The 13901-nt window shown below is 36.6% G+C and overlaps 2 protein-coding genes across 7 annotated transcripts; one reads left to right on the top strand and one right to left on the bottom strand.

Annotated features, from left to right (window-relative positions):
- Positions 1-1416: 1416 nt before the first annotated feature.
- Positions 1417-6990, top strand: LOC114312097 (Integrase-type DNA-binding superfamily protein). 5 transcript variants are annotated; one of them, XM_082890834.1, is made up of 9 exons: positions 1417-1492; positions 1575-1834; positions 3038-3295; positions 3380-3468; positions 4032-4105; positions 4180-4230; positions 5146-5207; positions 5337-5956; positions 6539-6990. In XM_082890834.1, the coding sequence occupies exons 3-9, from the start codon at positions 3058-3060 to the stop codon at positions 6590-6592; spliced, it is 1188 nt and encodes a 395-aa protein (XP_082746960.1). In that variant the 5' UTR covers positions 1417-1492; positions 1575-1834; positions 3038-3057; the 3' UTR covers positions 6593-6990. The 5 variants fall into 5 exon arrangements, with proteins under 5 accessions (XP_082746960.1, XP_028114076.1, XP_082746959.1 ...); XM_028258275.2 differs by having other exon boundaries at positions 1458-1834; positions 3038-3120; positions 3287-3295; XM_082890833.1 differs by lacking the exon at positions 1417-1492 and having other exon boundaries at positions 1514-1834; positions 5343-5956; positions 6324-6990.
- Positions 6991-7571: 581 nt separating this feature from the next.
- Positions 7572-12712, bottom strand: LOC114312096 (Pentatricopeptide repeat (PPR) superfamily protein). 2 transcript variants are annotated; one of them, XM_082890838.1, is made up of 3 exons: positions 9871-12706; positions 9274-9557; positions 7572-8960 (listed from the first exon to the last, which is right to left on the bottom strand). In XM_082890838.1, exon 1 carries the CDS (start codon positions 12519-12521, stop codon positions 10140-10142), a length of 2382 nt encoding a protein of 793 aa, XP_082746964.1. In that variant the 5' UTR covers positions 12522-12706; the 3' UTR covers positions 7572-8960; positions 9274-9557; positions 9871-10139. The 2 variants fall into 2 exon arrangements, with proteins under 2 accessions (XP_082746964.1, XP_082746963.1); XM_082890837.1 differs by having other exon boundaries at positions 7572-9557; positions 9871-12712.
- Positions 12713-13901: the final 1189 nt, after the last annotated feature.

Consider the following 13901-nt stretch of genomic DNA (forward strand, 5'->3'; position numbering starts at 1 on the left):
TGGCGTGTACGTATATGCCTAGCCATTCTTGTTTGTAACAAATTTGATAGAAATTGAATATTTGGTGTGACTTTTATTTTTGATTTTGCAATAAAACTATTATGATTATATTCTTATCAGTTCCGATTCGTAGTTTGAAATTCGGAGGCTCGAATTTGGCTCGACACTAAAATGATGTCGTTTTGGTGTCTTTTTTTTTTCGTGTTTTTTCTGAAGATGAAATAAATTATTTCTAGATGTTGATCTGCATAATTTCGTCTAGAGAAGAAGATGAACATCTAGATCAACATCAATGAAGAAATAAATAAAAGAGAAGAAGAAGATGAACAATTTGGTCTTTGATTTGAAGATCAACATCTAGATCAACATCCACATCCACATCTGAAGATCAACATCCAGATCAACATCTCTAGACGTGGATGTCTGGTTCAGCTCCTCCGTCTAGAGTTGTGTTTATCAACATCCAGATCAACACCAAAAAAAAAAAAAAAAATCTGGTTCTGCAGACCAACAACAAAAATTTGGTTCCGCAAATAAATAAAAAATTTTCTTCTTGTTGGTTCAACAAAAAAAATATACAGAACAGAATAACTTTTTTTCGGATTCATCATCATCAACAACTTTTTTTTATTTATTTTTTTTCAGATCCAGAACAAGTAAAAAATAAATAAATATACAGAACAGAATTTTTTGCACCGCCATCATCCAGATCAAATTTTTTTTTGAACAGTTTCAGATTTTGAACATCATCATCATCTTCATCATCTTCAACATCATCATCATCTTCAATAGCTTCAGATCACCAATCGCCATCACCGCGCCATCACCGATCTTCCTTCTCTTCTCTCTTCCTCTTCTCTTCGCTCTCTCTCTCTCCCTCTCCCTCCTCTCCTCTTCCCTCTCTGTCTCTGTGTTCGAAAGAATGAAGGGGAAAGAATGAAAAGGAAAGAAATAAAGAAAAAAAAGACAGAGTCATTTTGGGCTGTCGAGCAATTCGGGCCACAGTAATTTCAAGCTGTCACTCATTTTACTATTCTTATTGTATTAGGAAATCGACAATAAACACTGCATTAGACAATAGATATGAATGGTAAAATCTATTATAATTATTTCAGTATTCACAATACAGTACAAAAATAATCTTTTTAATATTATTTTAATTTTTTTATAAAAAACAATATATAAATAAAAAATAAAGAAATGAAATGATTTAGGGCGAGGAAAATTTTAAAATTGACCGTTTTCGGTAATAATACGCCGTCGTGTCGTTACTAGGGTGTGTAGGTGGGGGACAGATATAGTAGAGCTCCACGTGGTATGTCAAAACAGTTTCAAATAAATATTAAAATTACAGAAATACCCTTGTCCCCATCATAGCCGTTACAATCTAATCTGATCTCTGTGTCCCCACTTTTCAACCAAATCATCATCGGAGTCTTTCGTAATTTCACTCTCCGCCGCACTCTCTCTCCAACTGTTGTTTTCCTCTTCGGTGAAATCAAACGACTTCCTTCTCTCTCTCCTCAAAATTCTACTCTCTCTCTACTCTCCCCTGATTGTTTTCTCTCTCTTAGGGTTTCTTCACTTCAAGTATGGCTTCGTCTTCGTCTGAACCTGCTCTGAAAGCCGAAACTGGAGGCGGAGGCGGTGGTGGAAGTGGTGGTAGCGGCGGAGAAACTTCAGAAGCGGCCGTGATAGCGAACGATCAGCTGTTGCTGTACAGAGGACTGAAGAAAGCTAGAAAAGAGAGGGGATGTACGGCCAAAGAACGAATCAGTAAGATGCCCCCTTGCGCCGCCGGCAAACGCAGCTCCATTTACCGAGGTGTCACCAGGTATATATACATACATACACATACTATACATACAACTATAGATATACGGAGCCTTAGAAGTACACATATTAGTTTTGTGAAATTATGAGAAATCTAGGAAGGATTGAGTTTTTGTTGTTAGATTTATAGAAATTCAATGAACACTTTTGAGTAATGGTAGTGGTTTATTTTTTGGCATTTGCTAGTAGCAATTGATCCAGAATTCTCCTTCTTTCTCTTGAAGATGCATTGAATTTTAAGAAATGATCAACACTTTTTGTTTACACATCTAGATATTAATTTCACCACATATTGAAAGAAGTTGACTTTTGTTGATTGCCAATGGTTAATTTTTTTTGTTGTTCATTATCCAATCATATTAGTATTTTGTGAAGGATTTTTTGTTGTGACAAAGTCCAATTGTACATTGGACACATTCTTGATTGAGGATTTTCAAGTATTTTACATGGAGTTATTGGTAGTGGATGATGAAAATACATTAAAAAGAATTCTTGTCTCATATCGTTGATGTCCTAAATTGGAATTTGTTGTGGTTTTTCAAGATCAATGATGCAATCTTGATTGAACAACAATTTTGAATTGTGTCGTGTAATTTGAGTGCCATTTTAGGTTTACATAATCTATTGTCCATTCATCAACTGTTATAGTTGTTTACGAAAACCACATAAACTAGATAGTAATATTGGTGAATTGACCTCCTAGGTGAGCGCCAATTGCTCCTCCATAACATTGCCATGTGATGGAGGTGGTGATTATGTTGATATTGGCCTTTTTCTCCTTTCACCTTTATCTATAGATGTTGTAATGGTCAGCACATTAAACAACCATATGTTGTATTATTGTGCATACTTGTATTATGGTTGAGGAGATTATAAAGATATACTCTATAAGAGTTGTGATGTTTACATGTGACAGTACCGAAGGTGTTTTTTTAATTTCAACTTCAAAGGGCTGTCCTGCTTCTTTGTAAATACCCAGAGATAGGGTCACTCTTCACCTGAGTAGGGATATGCATAGGTAGGTGCGACTAAAAACCATGAGAAATGGTGGTATTCCTTTGATTTCACCTTTTTTTTTCCCCCCCTGCTTTTTACTATGTTGTGTTTTGTTAAATACTTTTGAGGTGTTCACCTTTAAAGATATATATTTATTCCACTTCTTTTAAAAATCGTGACTCATGTTTTTTGTTTGATGAAATAACAGGCATAGATGGACTGGTCGTTATGAAGCTCACCTTTGGGATAAAAGTACTTGGAACCAAAATCAAAACAAGAAGGGAAAGCAAGGTCATTCTCTCTACATATACACATATCACATGCACATATTTATTTTTGCACATGCTTATGAAAGTGGCATGGTACTTGTGTTTTTTTTTTTCAAATCTAACATCTTCCGCTTCTTTCACATTGCATGGAAATGTCAAATTGACTGGTGAACAACCTATTTCTGCAGTTTACTTGGGTGAGTAGATATTTGTACATTTTTTGGACTTGTTATTGCCTCTTTTATTTCATTAGTTTTGACTTTCGGAGAATGCAATTACAGGTGCATATGACGACGAGGAGGCTGCAGCCAGAGCATATGATCTTGCAGCCTTGAAATACTGGGGCCCAGGGACGCTCATCAATTTTCCCGTGAGATATCACATTCTTGAAGCTTTTAGATTTACAAGACAAATAGAAGCTATTAGATCACCAGTATTCCCACAAGTTTAAGTTATTAGGAAATTCCAACTCCATCCCTCACGTGTGAGGTATGACACCTTCTCGCATGTGGAGAAACAAATTAACACATGAACGGAATTGAACAAGATGCACAATAACAAACATGAGGGAGCAAATATATGCAATGAGACTTGAAGTCAAGACCTCCTGAAATCAAAACTCTAATGCCATATTAACTAACCAGTTATCCCAAAAGTTTAAGCTTTTTGATGAGATTTTTGTTAACAAAAACACTGGCGTTATATCTTTGCAACTCCTTTTTAAGATTGAAAATATTCTTTCTTTAAATATAAGAAAATTGAGAAACAATTCACTTGTTTCATTCATTTATTTATTTTAGATTTTGTTAATCAATGAAATAGTGTAGAAAGAATCGGATTATTTGCTTTTGCCCTGCCAAAGATTTGAAATAGTGTAGCAATGGGTCCTGGTGAATTTTTTTGACGTATGTTGATGCACAATGTTTGGTGTAGGTCACAGATTATACAAGAGATCTAGAAGAGATGCAGAATGTCTCAAGAGAGGATTACCTTGCATCTCTACGAAGGTGTGTCGAAACTTGCCATATATGTAGCTTTATAGAACTGTACTGTTGCTTATAATAATACATGTTTATTGCAGAAAGAGTAGCGGTTTCTCAAGAGGAATCTCCAAATATCGTGCACTTTCCAGGTATAATTGTAAAACACAATGAAAACACATAATACCTGATACATACTATAGTTGGTCCTCATTATCATGGTTCATTTTTCTTTGTTGGCTCAGATATCATAGGGACTGTTTTGCATAGTTTTCAAAAATATCGGTTCTCTGAATCGCTTTTCAAATGCTGTGAAAATTGTTTATTTGGGTCCTTCTAGTGGTCGGTGATAGCAGATTTCAACATTCTGGTGTTTTATGATAAACTTGTTCTTTTAAATTCAATTTACAACAACAATGAGCCAATCAAATTATCAGCTTTTCGTTTTCTGTAACTCTAAGAACAAAAAAGATATTTCAAAAATCCAACCAAGCACAACCTATGCCTTTTCACAAGTGCTCACAAGTTGAAAGCTTTTGAGCATGCGGCTCATATTTTATTGCATCAGCTTGTGTCATGATCACATAAGTGTTGAAGAAACCTAAAAGGCATTTGATTCTAGTTGATATTTGTAGTATGATGAAGGTTTTTGCAGTTATTAATCCCCAATTGGGCAAATTAGTGACATCTGCAATGCACTCAATCATAGTTATAACATTATCCTTTCTAATTTTTTTTCTTCTTGGAAGTATATCGTGTTATTAACTGTGTAAATGACATTGTTTCCAATTAAGTTGTTACATACTGTGTCCAGTGCCAAAGCTTAGCCATAAACTAAATTCACTCTAGTGGCCTGTTAAATATATTTTTTTTTTACTTATCAAAAAAAAAAAAAAAACTTAAATTCATTCTAGTGGTCCATTCCAGTCATTGAGGAAGTCACACCTTCGTTTTAAGTAGGGTTGAACCTCCTCAATAGGTACATAAATTTTATATTACATCAGTACATTTAATTAATTATAACATCCTCTGCTTTCTTTTCCATGTTATGTGCTATCATTATGTAGTCGATGGGACCCATCACTTGGTCGTATGGCTGGGCCTGATTACTTCAACAGCATAAATTATGGTAATATGAAGAAACTATATACTCCATCTTTTCGTAGTTAATAAAATTCAAGCTTTTGAATTTTTTATGTTCTTTCTCATAAATTATCTCTTGTATTAGCTACCAAGTAATAGTTTCATCATGCTAAAGGTACAGGTGAAGATGAAGGTGAATATTCTGGTGGTTTTTGTATTGAGAGAAAGATTGATCTGACACCTTACATCAAGTGGTGGGGACCCAGCAAAAGCCGTCAATCAGATTCTCTCTCAAAATCTTCAGAGGAAACAAAACATGGACATTCTGATGATATTGGCAGTGAACTTAAAACATTGGAATGGGCAATCCAGCCAACTGAGCCCTACCAGATGCCCCGTTTGGGCATGTTCCATGAAGGAAAAAAAAAAGGCTCGTTGTCTGCCATGAGCATCTTGTCACGATCCGCTGCCTATAAGAGCTTGCAAGAGAAAGCATCAAAGAAGCAAGAAAATAAAACCGACAATGACGAGAATGAAAACAAATGTACAATCAGCAAAATGGACTATGGCAAGGCTGTTGAGAAATCAAGTCATGATGGAAGAAGTGAGGGACTTGGAGTTGCACTGGGAGCTGGTGGAGGGGGACTGCCTCTTCAGAGAAATATGTACCCATTGGCTCCTTTTTTGTCTGCACCGCTTCTGACCAACTACAACACTATCGATCCCTTATCAGATCCCGTTCTTTGGACAACACTCGTTCCTGTTCTTCCTCCTGGACTTCCTCGTGCTGCTGAGGTTGGTATATCTATTATTGAAGTGTGTGTTGGTTTAAGAATTCGTAAAATATTAGAATGATGAGAATAAAAGTTCAGGCATGTTTACTAGTCGGATATCAAGAAGTTATGTCCTGTACTAATCAAAATCTTGACAATATGAGGCACGCTATGTGTTCTTGAATTTCTGATATTTCGTGGCAAATGTGTGAAGTTGTTTTCATGAGGAAATTTGTTGAATGAAACCTTTTTGGATTTTGCTTTCATAAAATTCATTTTTTAAGGAGATGATGATCGCAAATCTTTTAGTGTAACTGCAGTATTTTTTTTTTTTTTTTTTTTTTTTTTTTTGTGGTTTACTTGTTTTGACTTCCTTCAATTGTTATTAGAAGCAAATAATTCTTCGTGCGATGGTAAAAGCTCGGGCCTGAGAGCGGAGGCAATAATTGACTTAACCATTAAGTTAAAAATTTCTCTACAAAGTGTTCATATGGCTGATTTCAAGGGAAATAAATCTCTTCTTAATTTGATTATCGTTGATGATATTTTTGGCAGGTCCCTCGATGATCTGATACCTAATGAAATTGTTCAAATTTTCTTGCAGGTGACAAAGACAGAGACCAGTTCAGATTATACCTTTTTCCAGCAGGAGGAATAACAATCCGTTCTACATTTAACTGAATGCAGTGGGAAAGCAGATTTTTCTTTAACTCGGGAAAATCAAGTTATGCATTTGCGCTGTGCAGGAGGAATTATATCAACATCTTGGACTATCTTGAGGATGAGGAGATTATATATACGGTTGCATACTTGTACTGTATGGGTTTTGGATAAGGAAAACAGAGAGCGAGCTGTATAATAGGAGTATAACAAATTTTTTTATTTTTATTTTTAGGTTTATCTTTAGTTGATGTTTCAGAGAATTGTATACCAGAATAATGCCATAGTGTATGAGAAGGTTTTTGTACTTTAAAGATGACTTGTGTCAAGTATGTTTTATATAGGAAACTTGTAAATAAACAAGTTGAGTTGAAAAATAGTGTCTGCCTTTTGTTAGATGGATACTCTGCTTTATTTTGATATGGTGGAGTGGTTAATCTGGGTTCCTCTTCTAATGCATTTACTTTCCTTTCACATGAATTGTGTGTTTTGATAGAAAACATATTAATTTTTTTTTTTTAGCTTTTTAAAAAAATGCTTTTTATGTTTGATTGTGATTTTAAAACTATTGTGTTCATGCTTGTATTAGTGGCGATGGCAAGGTGGTGGTGGAGGGAGTGAAGTAGGTGATGATGTGGTGGTGACAGGGTAGAGTGGGATTAGTAAAATTTTAATTTGAAATTTATTTTTCATCTTTCAAAATTGAAACATTTTCTATGCAAATAAGATTACTTTTGGTTGATCACAACAATCGTCATACCAAGCATCAAAAGATACAAATATATATATATATATATGTGATAAGTTTCTTTTTTATGTGATAAGTTTCTTTTTTTAATTTATGTCCGATTCTGTGATCAAATTTTACATTTTAGACTTTTTCTAAGGTGGCCCAAGAAAGGAAAAGAAAAAGAATCCATCACAATGCACTTGCTGCAGTAGAACTGAAAGACATGATTTATAGCTTACAACAACGATAATCAATCAATCAAAAACCATTCTATTTCATAAAAATTGTATTGAAATCAACAGAATACACTACAACATGGACTGGAGGTTAACGTATGTCACCACTATTAAATAACAGAGTATTAATCCCCTTTCTTAGCTAAATGCCAGCTACCAAATAGACCGATCTAGGAGACCAAGATCATCTACAACTATAACCTCAACACATACCATAACTGTATACGCAAAGGAGATTATTGACAAGGACAAACATAACAGCTCCACGCTTCTTCATAAATCCATAAATGCTTCCAGCCTCGGCTTCTGTAGGACATGACTTAATGCTAGAAATGCATGCCTGCTGAAGTAGAACATAAGAGTATATAGCATGACTACCAGGAGGAGCGAAAGCAAGATGAAACAAGCAATAGAAGTCCATTCTCAGACACTGCATCCTGGGCTTTATTAGGATAACCGATAATTAGAAAACCTCGACAATAAAGAAACCTTTGAACCACCGTGTGAAATTGTTGTTATATAGTCATGAATTGAATAGGCACTTCATTTGGAAGATTTGGTGATAAGGCTTCAAATTTCATAACCTCAATACCTTGTCTTGCCAAAGGCCTTGTGGTTTGGGTGAGCACACCATGATCCACCAAGATATAAAGCAATGCAGAGGTGAATCCAAAAAACAATGTTGCTTCAACGTGTATGAACCCCATTGTACATGTAAATCATATAAGTAAAATCTCACCTTGAAAAATACTCTTACATTGGAGAAATTGTGAGTTCCATACACCAGTTCTGCGGAAGAAAAATACTGGGCAAAACCCAGGTTTCGATATCTCCGCTTACAGACAGAAGATGACCATTGTTCATTCTTTTTTTTGTTCTCCTCTTTTTTATGCATTAAGAGCCAGACCAAAGAAAAGGAGAAGACGAAGAAGGAGAAGGTGCAGAAGATAAAGATCACAGAATCACTGTCCAGAATTCAGATGGTACTTTCATCCTCACTCAACTCCAAATTCCAAAGAGAATTCTCATAGAAGAAGGCACATCTCACCACACCCTAAGCTTTGTTTCATCTGACATTAACCACGAAAAGATCACGATCGTCAACTGAATCATCATGGTAAGCATAAGTATAGCCAACAAAGCTGTAACAGCATAGGAGGTGATAGTCTTTAGTTGCCTCTCATACGTTGCTAGTGATCAACTTCATTACATCTGCCTTACCAATTCAGCAAACACTCTCTACCTGTTGCATGCTGAAAGAAGTGGGCCCCCTATTCATGCTTGTGTCATGCCTCGGGGTTTCACAACACCAGCTAATGCATTTAGGTAAGCCTATTCCCAAGTCCTATCAACTCCCGGTAATCACCTGTACTTACAGGATCACAGATATGCACTAAGACCTGTATAAAAAAGAAGGAACCTGATGAGCATAAATGAGAGCAGCTTCTAAAGAGTCTCCACGACCAAAGTCAAAAAAGTAATCTGAAAACAGTTTGATAGAGGATTTTTGAAAAATATGATAAGAGAAAAAGATTTTTGATTCAAGAGCACAACTTCGAAGTTGTACAAATTCATTTTCTGTCTTGTGAAGAGGTCATGTAAATAATAAGTGGTAGATTCATGCATTACAAATTTAAAATGAAACTGAACTACAAAAGATATATAAGCCAAGAAAGAAAGGAAGAATGTGAAGTTTTGCAGCTAGATGGTTACAGAAAACTTAGATGCAATCAGAGTGGAATCAGGATTTTATCCTGACAGCGGCCAAGCTTGCATCACCTCCACCCCCTCTCCCTTCGCTACATCTGCCTAACCAATTCAGCAGATGCTCTCTATCTGTTGTATGCCGAAAGAAGTGGGCCCTATTCATGCTTGTGTCATGCTCGCGGTTTTACAATACCAGCTAATGCATTTAGGTAAGCCTATTTCCAAGTTTTGACAACTCCAGTAATGACCCGCACTTAACAACATACAGGATCACAGATATGCAATAAGACCTGTATAAAAAAGAAGGAAACTGATGAGCATAAGTGGGAGCAGCTTGTAAAGAGTCTCCATGACCAAAGTTAAAAAAAAGTTATCTGAAAACAGTTTGATAGAGGATTTTGGAAAATATGATAAGAGAAAAAGATTTTTGATTCAAGACCACAACTTGGAAGTTGTACAAAGTCATTTTCTGTCTTGTGAAGAGGTCATGTAAATAATAAGTGGTAGATTCATGCATTACAAATTAAAAATGAAACTGAACTACAAAAGATATATAAGCATAAAAAGAAAGGAAGAAAGTAAGTTTTGCAGCAAGATGGTTACCGAAAACTTAGATACAATCAGGGGTGGAATCAAGACTTTATCCTGACAGGGCCAAGCTTGCATCACCTCTCCCTTGACGAACCCAACCATCCAGTCTCCGAACCTGATGCAACATGTATATTTATCTACACATGTGCAGAAAATAGAAGATAGGCCTTATAATTTATTTGTATTTTAAATAAATTGTATTAGGGATAAAACATAATTTGAGTTTTACAACAATTGTCCTGATGGCAACTGGACACCAGACAGCCGCTCCAGTACCAGATTTATCCAGGTGATACATTTTCCATTTCCCGTGTGTTCCAATGACCATGTAAACGGAACTTGGTCGAAGAATAAAGATAGGCATCCAAATCGTATCCCATAGAATTCATTCTGTTCAGAAGATCAAGAGCATAGTTTGATTTTCCTTTAGAAAGTATACACTTGAGCAGCTGGTTGCAAATTCGTGGCATCAACATGTAACCTTTCTCCATAGTATAACAGAAAATGTTTATTGCCTCGTCTAAATTCTCTTCTTTGCAGAGACTATGGATTAATCTGGCACAACTAGGGGGAGATACATTGATCCCCCACTCCGCGAGAATGGAAAACAGCTTTAATGCTTCATCCAACTTTTGTGCCTGGCACAACCCAATGATCCAAATGGTATAAGGTGCTGAATCAAAATCCTTCACTTTGAAGTCCAGTTCAAGTAAGCCTCGAACTGCCTTTTCCAGTTCTCCTTTCTCAAAATGCTCCTCTGCTACTTTAATTGCTTCCTCATCCCGACCAGGAAGGCTCCTCAAATACTTCAACCAAATACTAAAAGCAACAGAGATTTTCTTCTTTCGACAAGACCAAGTCATAAGCGACTTGTAAACTGCTGAACTAGGCATACATCCATTCTTCTTCATTTGATCAAAGACCCCAAAGGCATCCTCTTCTCTGTCAACCCTTTGGAGCCCATCAATGAGTGTGCCATATGTAACTGAATCAGGGGAATGCCCCTTAAGTTGGAGCTCCTTGAAGAGCTTGAAAGCACCATTAATGTTTCTTGCTTTGCTGAAGCCATTGATCAGAATGTTGTAAGTTGTGATGTTTGGAAGAACCCCACTATCAGCAAGCTGCATGAGAAGCTTGTAAGCTTTGAGAATCAATCCTGAGTCACACAATTTCGCCACCATTGTTTGGAGGCTTGCACTATCAAGAACCCGATCTGTGCCTTGGGAAAGCCGAAGGAATAATGATGGATTTCTTCCGATCTCCATTTTGTAGAACAGAAGGTGAGCTTCGTCAAGGTCACCATCCTTACAAAGCCCATCAATAAGAGCATTGAAGGTCACAACAGAAGGGAAGCATCCAACCTTCTCCATCTCATTAAATATTTCTCGTGCCTCTCCCACTAGACCATTCCTACACATACCACAAATAAGAATGGTGTAGGTGCAAGTGTCTGGGAAGAGGTCTTGTTTTGAAATTTCAAGTTTAAGAGACCGAGCCTGGTCCAAGAGACCCATATCACAAAACCCTTTGATCAGAGTATTGTAACCGTGAGTATCTGGTGCCACACCTTTCTCCGTCATCACCCTCAACAATTTCAATGCATCCTTGACCTTGCCAGCTTCAGCTAAACCCCGAATCATAATAGTGTACAAAACAAGGTCGGGTATGATGTTCTCTTCAGACATTTTTTGAAACAAATCATGTGCCTCGTTATATCTCCGGGCTCTAAACAGACCATCAATCAAACAACTGTACCCATTTATCCCAAGGGCATACCCTTCCTTCTTAAAAGAGCTACAAAGCATAAACGCTTCATCCACTTTCCCCAACTTACAAAACCCATTGAGCAAAGCATTATATGTAATCGTATCAGGAGAACACCCACTTCTTTTCATTGTATTAAACAATCTATGTGCTTCATCAGCTCTCTTTGATTTGCACAAACCTGAAATAATAACAGTAAAAGTTATTCTATTAGGCGGTATACCTCTTTGAGTCATTTCATCAAACAGCTTAAGAGCATCTTGAGTCTTGCCACTTTTACACAACCCATCGATCAAAATGCTATAAGTGGCGCAATTTGGAGCACAATTCGACTTCAACATCACATTATACACAGCTAAAGCTAACAAAATCACCTCTTTTTCAACCATAACATGCAAAATCATATTATACGTATGCAAATCAGGTTTACAATCAAAGTCTTTCATTCTACCAAAAGCTTCCACGGCCTTTTCAGCCATTCGCAACTTCCAATACCCAGAAATCAATACAGTGAAAGCATCAGACGAAATAGGAACCCCACAACTCTTAAGCTCTTCGAGAGTTTTCCAATACAATTCAAACCCATTATCCTTAACAAGCATATCAATAATAAAATCAAACGAAACCCAACAACGAAATTTCCTTCTCTTCGATGCCCAGACGAAAAATCGAAAACCCAGTTCGGGATTTAGCTGTTCTTGAAATACAGAATTGACAATGTCAGGCAAGAGAAAAGGGACTACCTTTTCGAGTTCAGGTTCCATGGGGGTCGATGAATTGATGATACTGAGGACTTCCTCGTGAGTGGTTATTTCGTAGGCAGTGGCGAGTGGAGGGAGCTTTGATGTGGTGGAAGAGAATTGAGAGATTGGTCTGAGAAGAAAAGGTGGGAGCTTCATGGATGAGGTGAGATTGGAGATATTCTGGGGAAGAACAAGAGTTTCATCCTTTGGAGAATCAGGGTTTAAGGTGGGTTTTGGGTCTTGAGGAGGAGGAGAGAAACAAGGCAGTGTCTATGGAGGCTGCGGATGCAGAAGTTAGAGAGAGAGAGAGAGTGGGGTGAGGATTGAGTGTGAAGGTGACTACGCTTTTACTGTGAGTATCTAGAAAGATTATTGACCAAGTGGCTTGAAACCGTGAAATTATACCAAATGGAAGGGTATTTCCGTCATTGAAACCAAAAAATGGGGAGCTTCAATATACGCACACCTAATCCCCTCAATACGCACACTAAATGATATTTAATTTTATTATAATTTTATCCCTAAGTGAAATTACTATTTTAGACATCTACCAAATTCAAAAGTCTCAATGCACACATCCAGACTTCACGTTAAAGCTGAAGCTTCTCCAGGTTCGGCTTCTTCCATTGAGGTAGAAGTGAATGCACTCATTCATTAAGCTCCAAGTTCAACTTCTTCCATTGAGCTAGAAGTGAAAGCACTCATTCTTCATGCTCAAAGTTTAGCTTCTTCCATTAAGGTCCAAGTTCATAGCTTCTCAACCTTTCTCATTCGTAGCTTCTTCCTCATTCATCATTGTTAAGGAGGATTTGTCTTCTGAAAATCAGCAAATAAGTGTTTATGAGAAACATAGCGAAGGAAATGTGAGTTTCTTTTTTTTTTTCAGTGTCGTTTGGATAACCAGAGCTGAATTGTGTTATTTGGTTCGAAGATCTACTACCGAAATAATTATTTATTTTCGGAAATTGTTGTCCGAACAAAGTAATAAATTTCGGAAGTTGTTGTCCGAACAAATTGTTTAATTTCGGAAGTTATTGTCCAAACAAAGTTAACTTTTACAACATTCAACTTCCAAAAGTTGAAAATAAATTCGGACAACTACTTCCGAATGAAGTAAAAAAAAAAAATTTGCAAACTGTATACCAAATTTACAGTTTCGAATTGCAAATTAATCTTTATAATGCCATTAAAAATTTGTAATGTTATACAAAACATGCAGGAATATGTGTCAACTCAAGGAAGTCAGGTTTGCGCGGATTTTGTGTTGAATTACACCACTCAATTCACAACTGAACAGGTTCACTCTACGAAATTATAATGATTATGTTTCGAATTGCTCACTAAATGTAAATGTTTGATAATATTTATTTAACTTTGTAGGTATTCAAAAGTAATGATGAATTGCTCAACTAGGTACATGAAGTTGAAAAGAGAAATGGTTTGGTCATTGTAATCAAAACATCAGACTATGGTGGAGGGAAAAAAAGACCCAGGATGTATCTTGCTTGTGAGAGGAGTGACCAATATAGAGCAACA

This window comes from Camellia sinensis, chromosome 10 (assembly GCF_055761805.1).
Source record: "Camellia sinensis isolate YWXY chromosome 10, ASM5576180v1, whole genome shotgun sequence".
NCBI lineage: Eukaryota > Viridiplantae > Streptophyta > Magnoliopsida > Ericales > Theaceae > Camellia > Camellia sinensis.

What these genes read in the sequence shown, in the direction of transcription:
- LOC114312096 (XM_082890837.1), bottom strand. Translation starts at nt 12,521, where the DNA reads ATGAAGCTCCCACCTTTTCTTCTCAGACCAATCTCTCAATTCTCTTCC.
- LOC114312097 (XM_028258275.2), top strand. Translation starts at nt 1,593, where the DNA reads ATGGCTTCGTCTTCGTCTGAACCTGCTCTGAAAGCCGAAACTGGAGGC. An exon ending in AAATATCGTGCACTTTCCAG is followed by an intron (nt 4,231 to 5,145) that starts GTATAATTGTAA and finishes ATCATTATGTAG; the next exon opens with TCGATGGGACCCATCACTTG. An exon ending in CTTCAACAGCATAAATTATG is followed by an intron (nt 5,208 to 5,336) that starts GTAATATGAAGA and finishes ATCATGCTAAAG; the next exon opens with GTACAGGTGAAGATGAAGGT.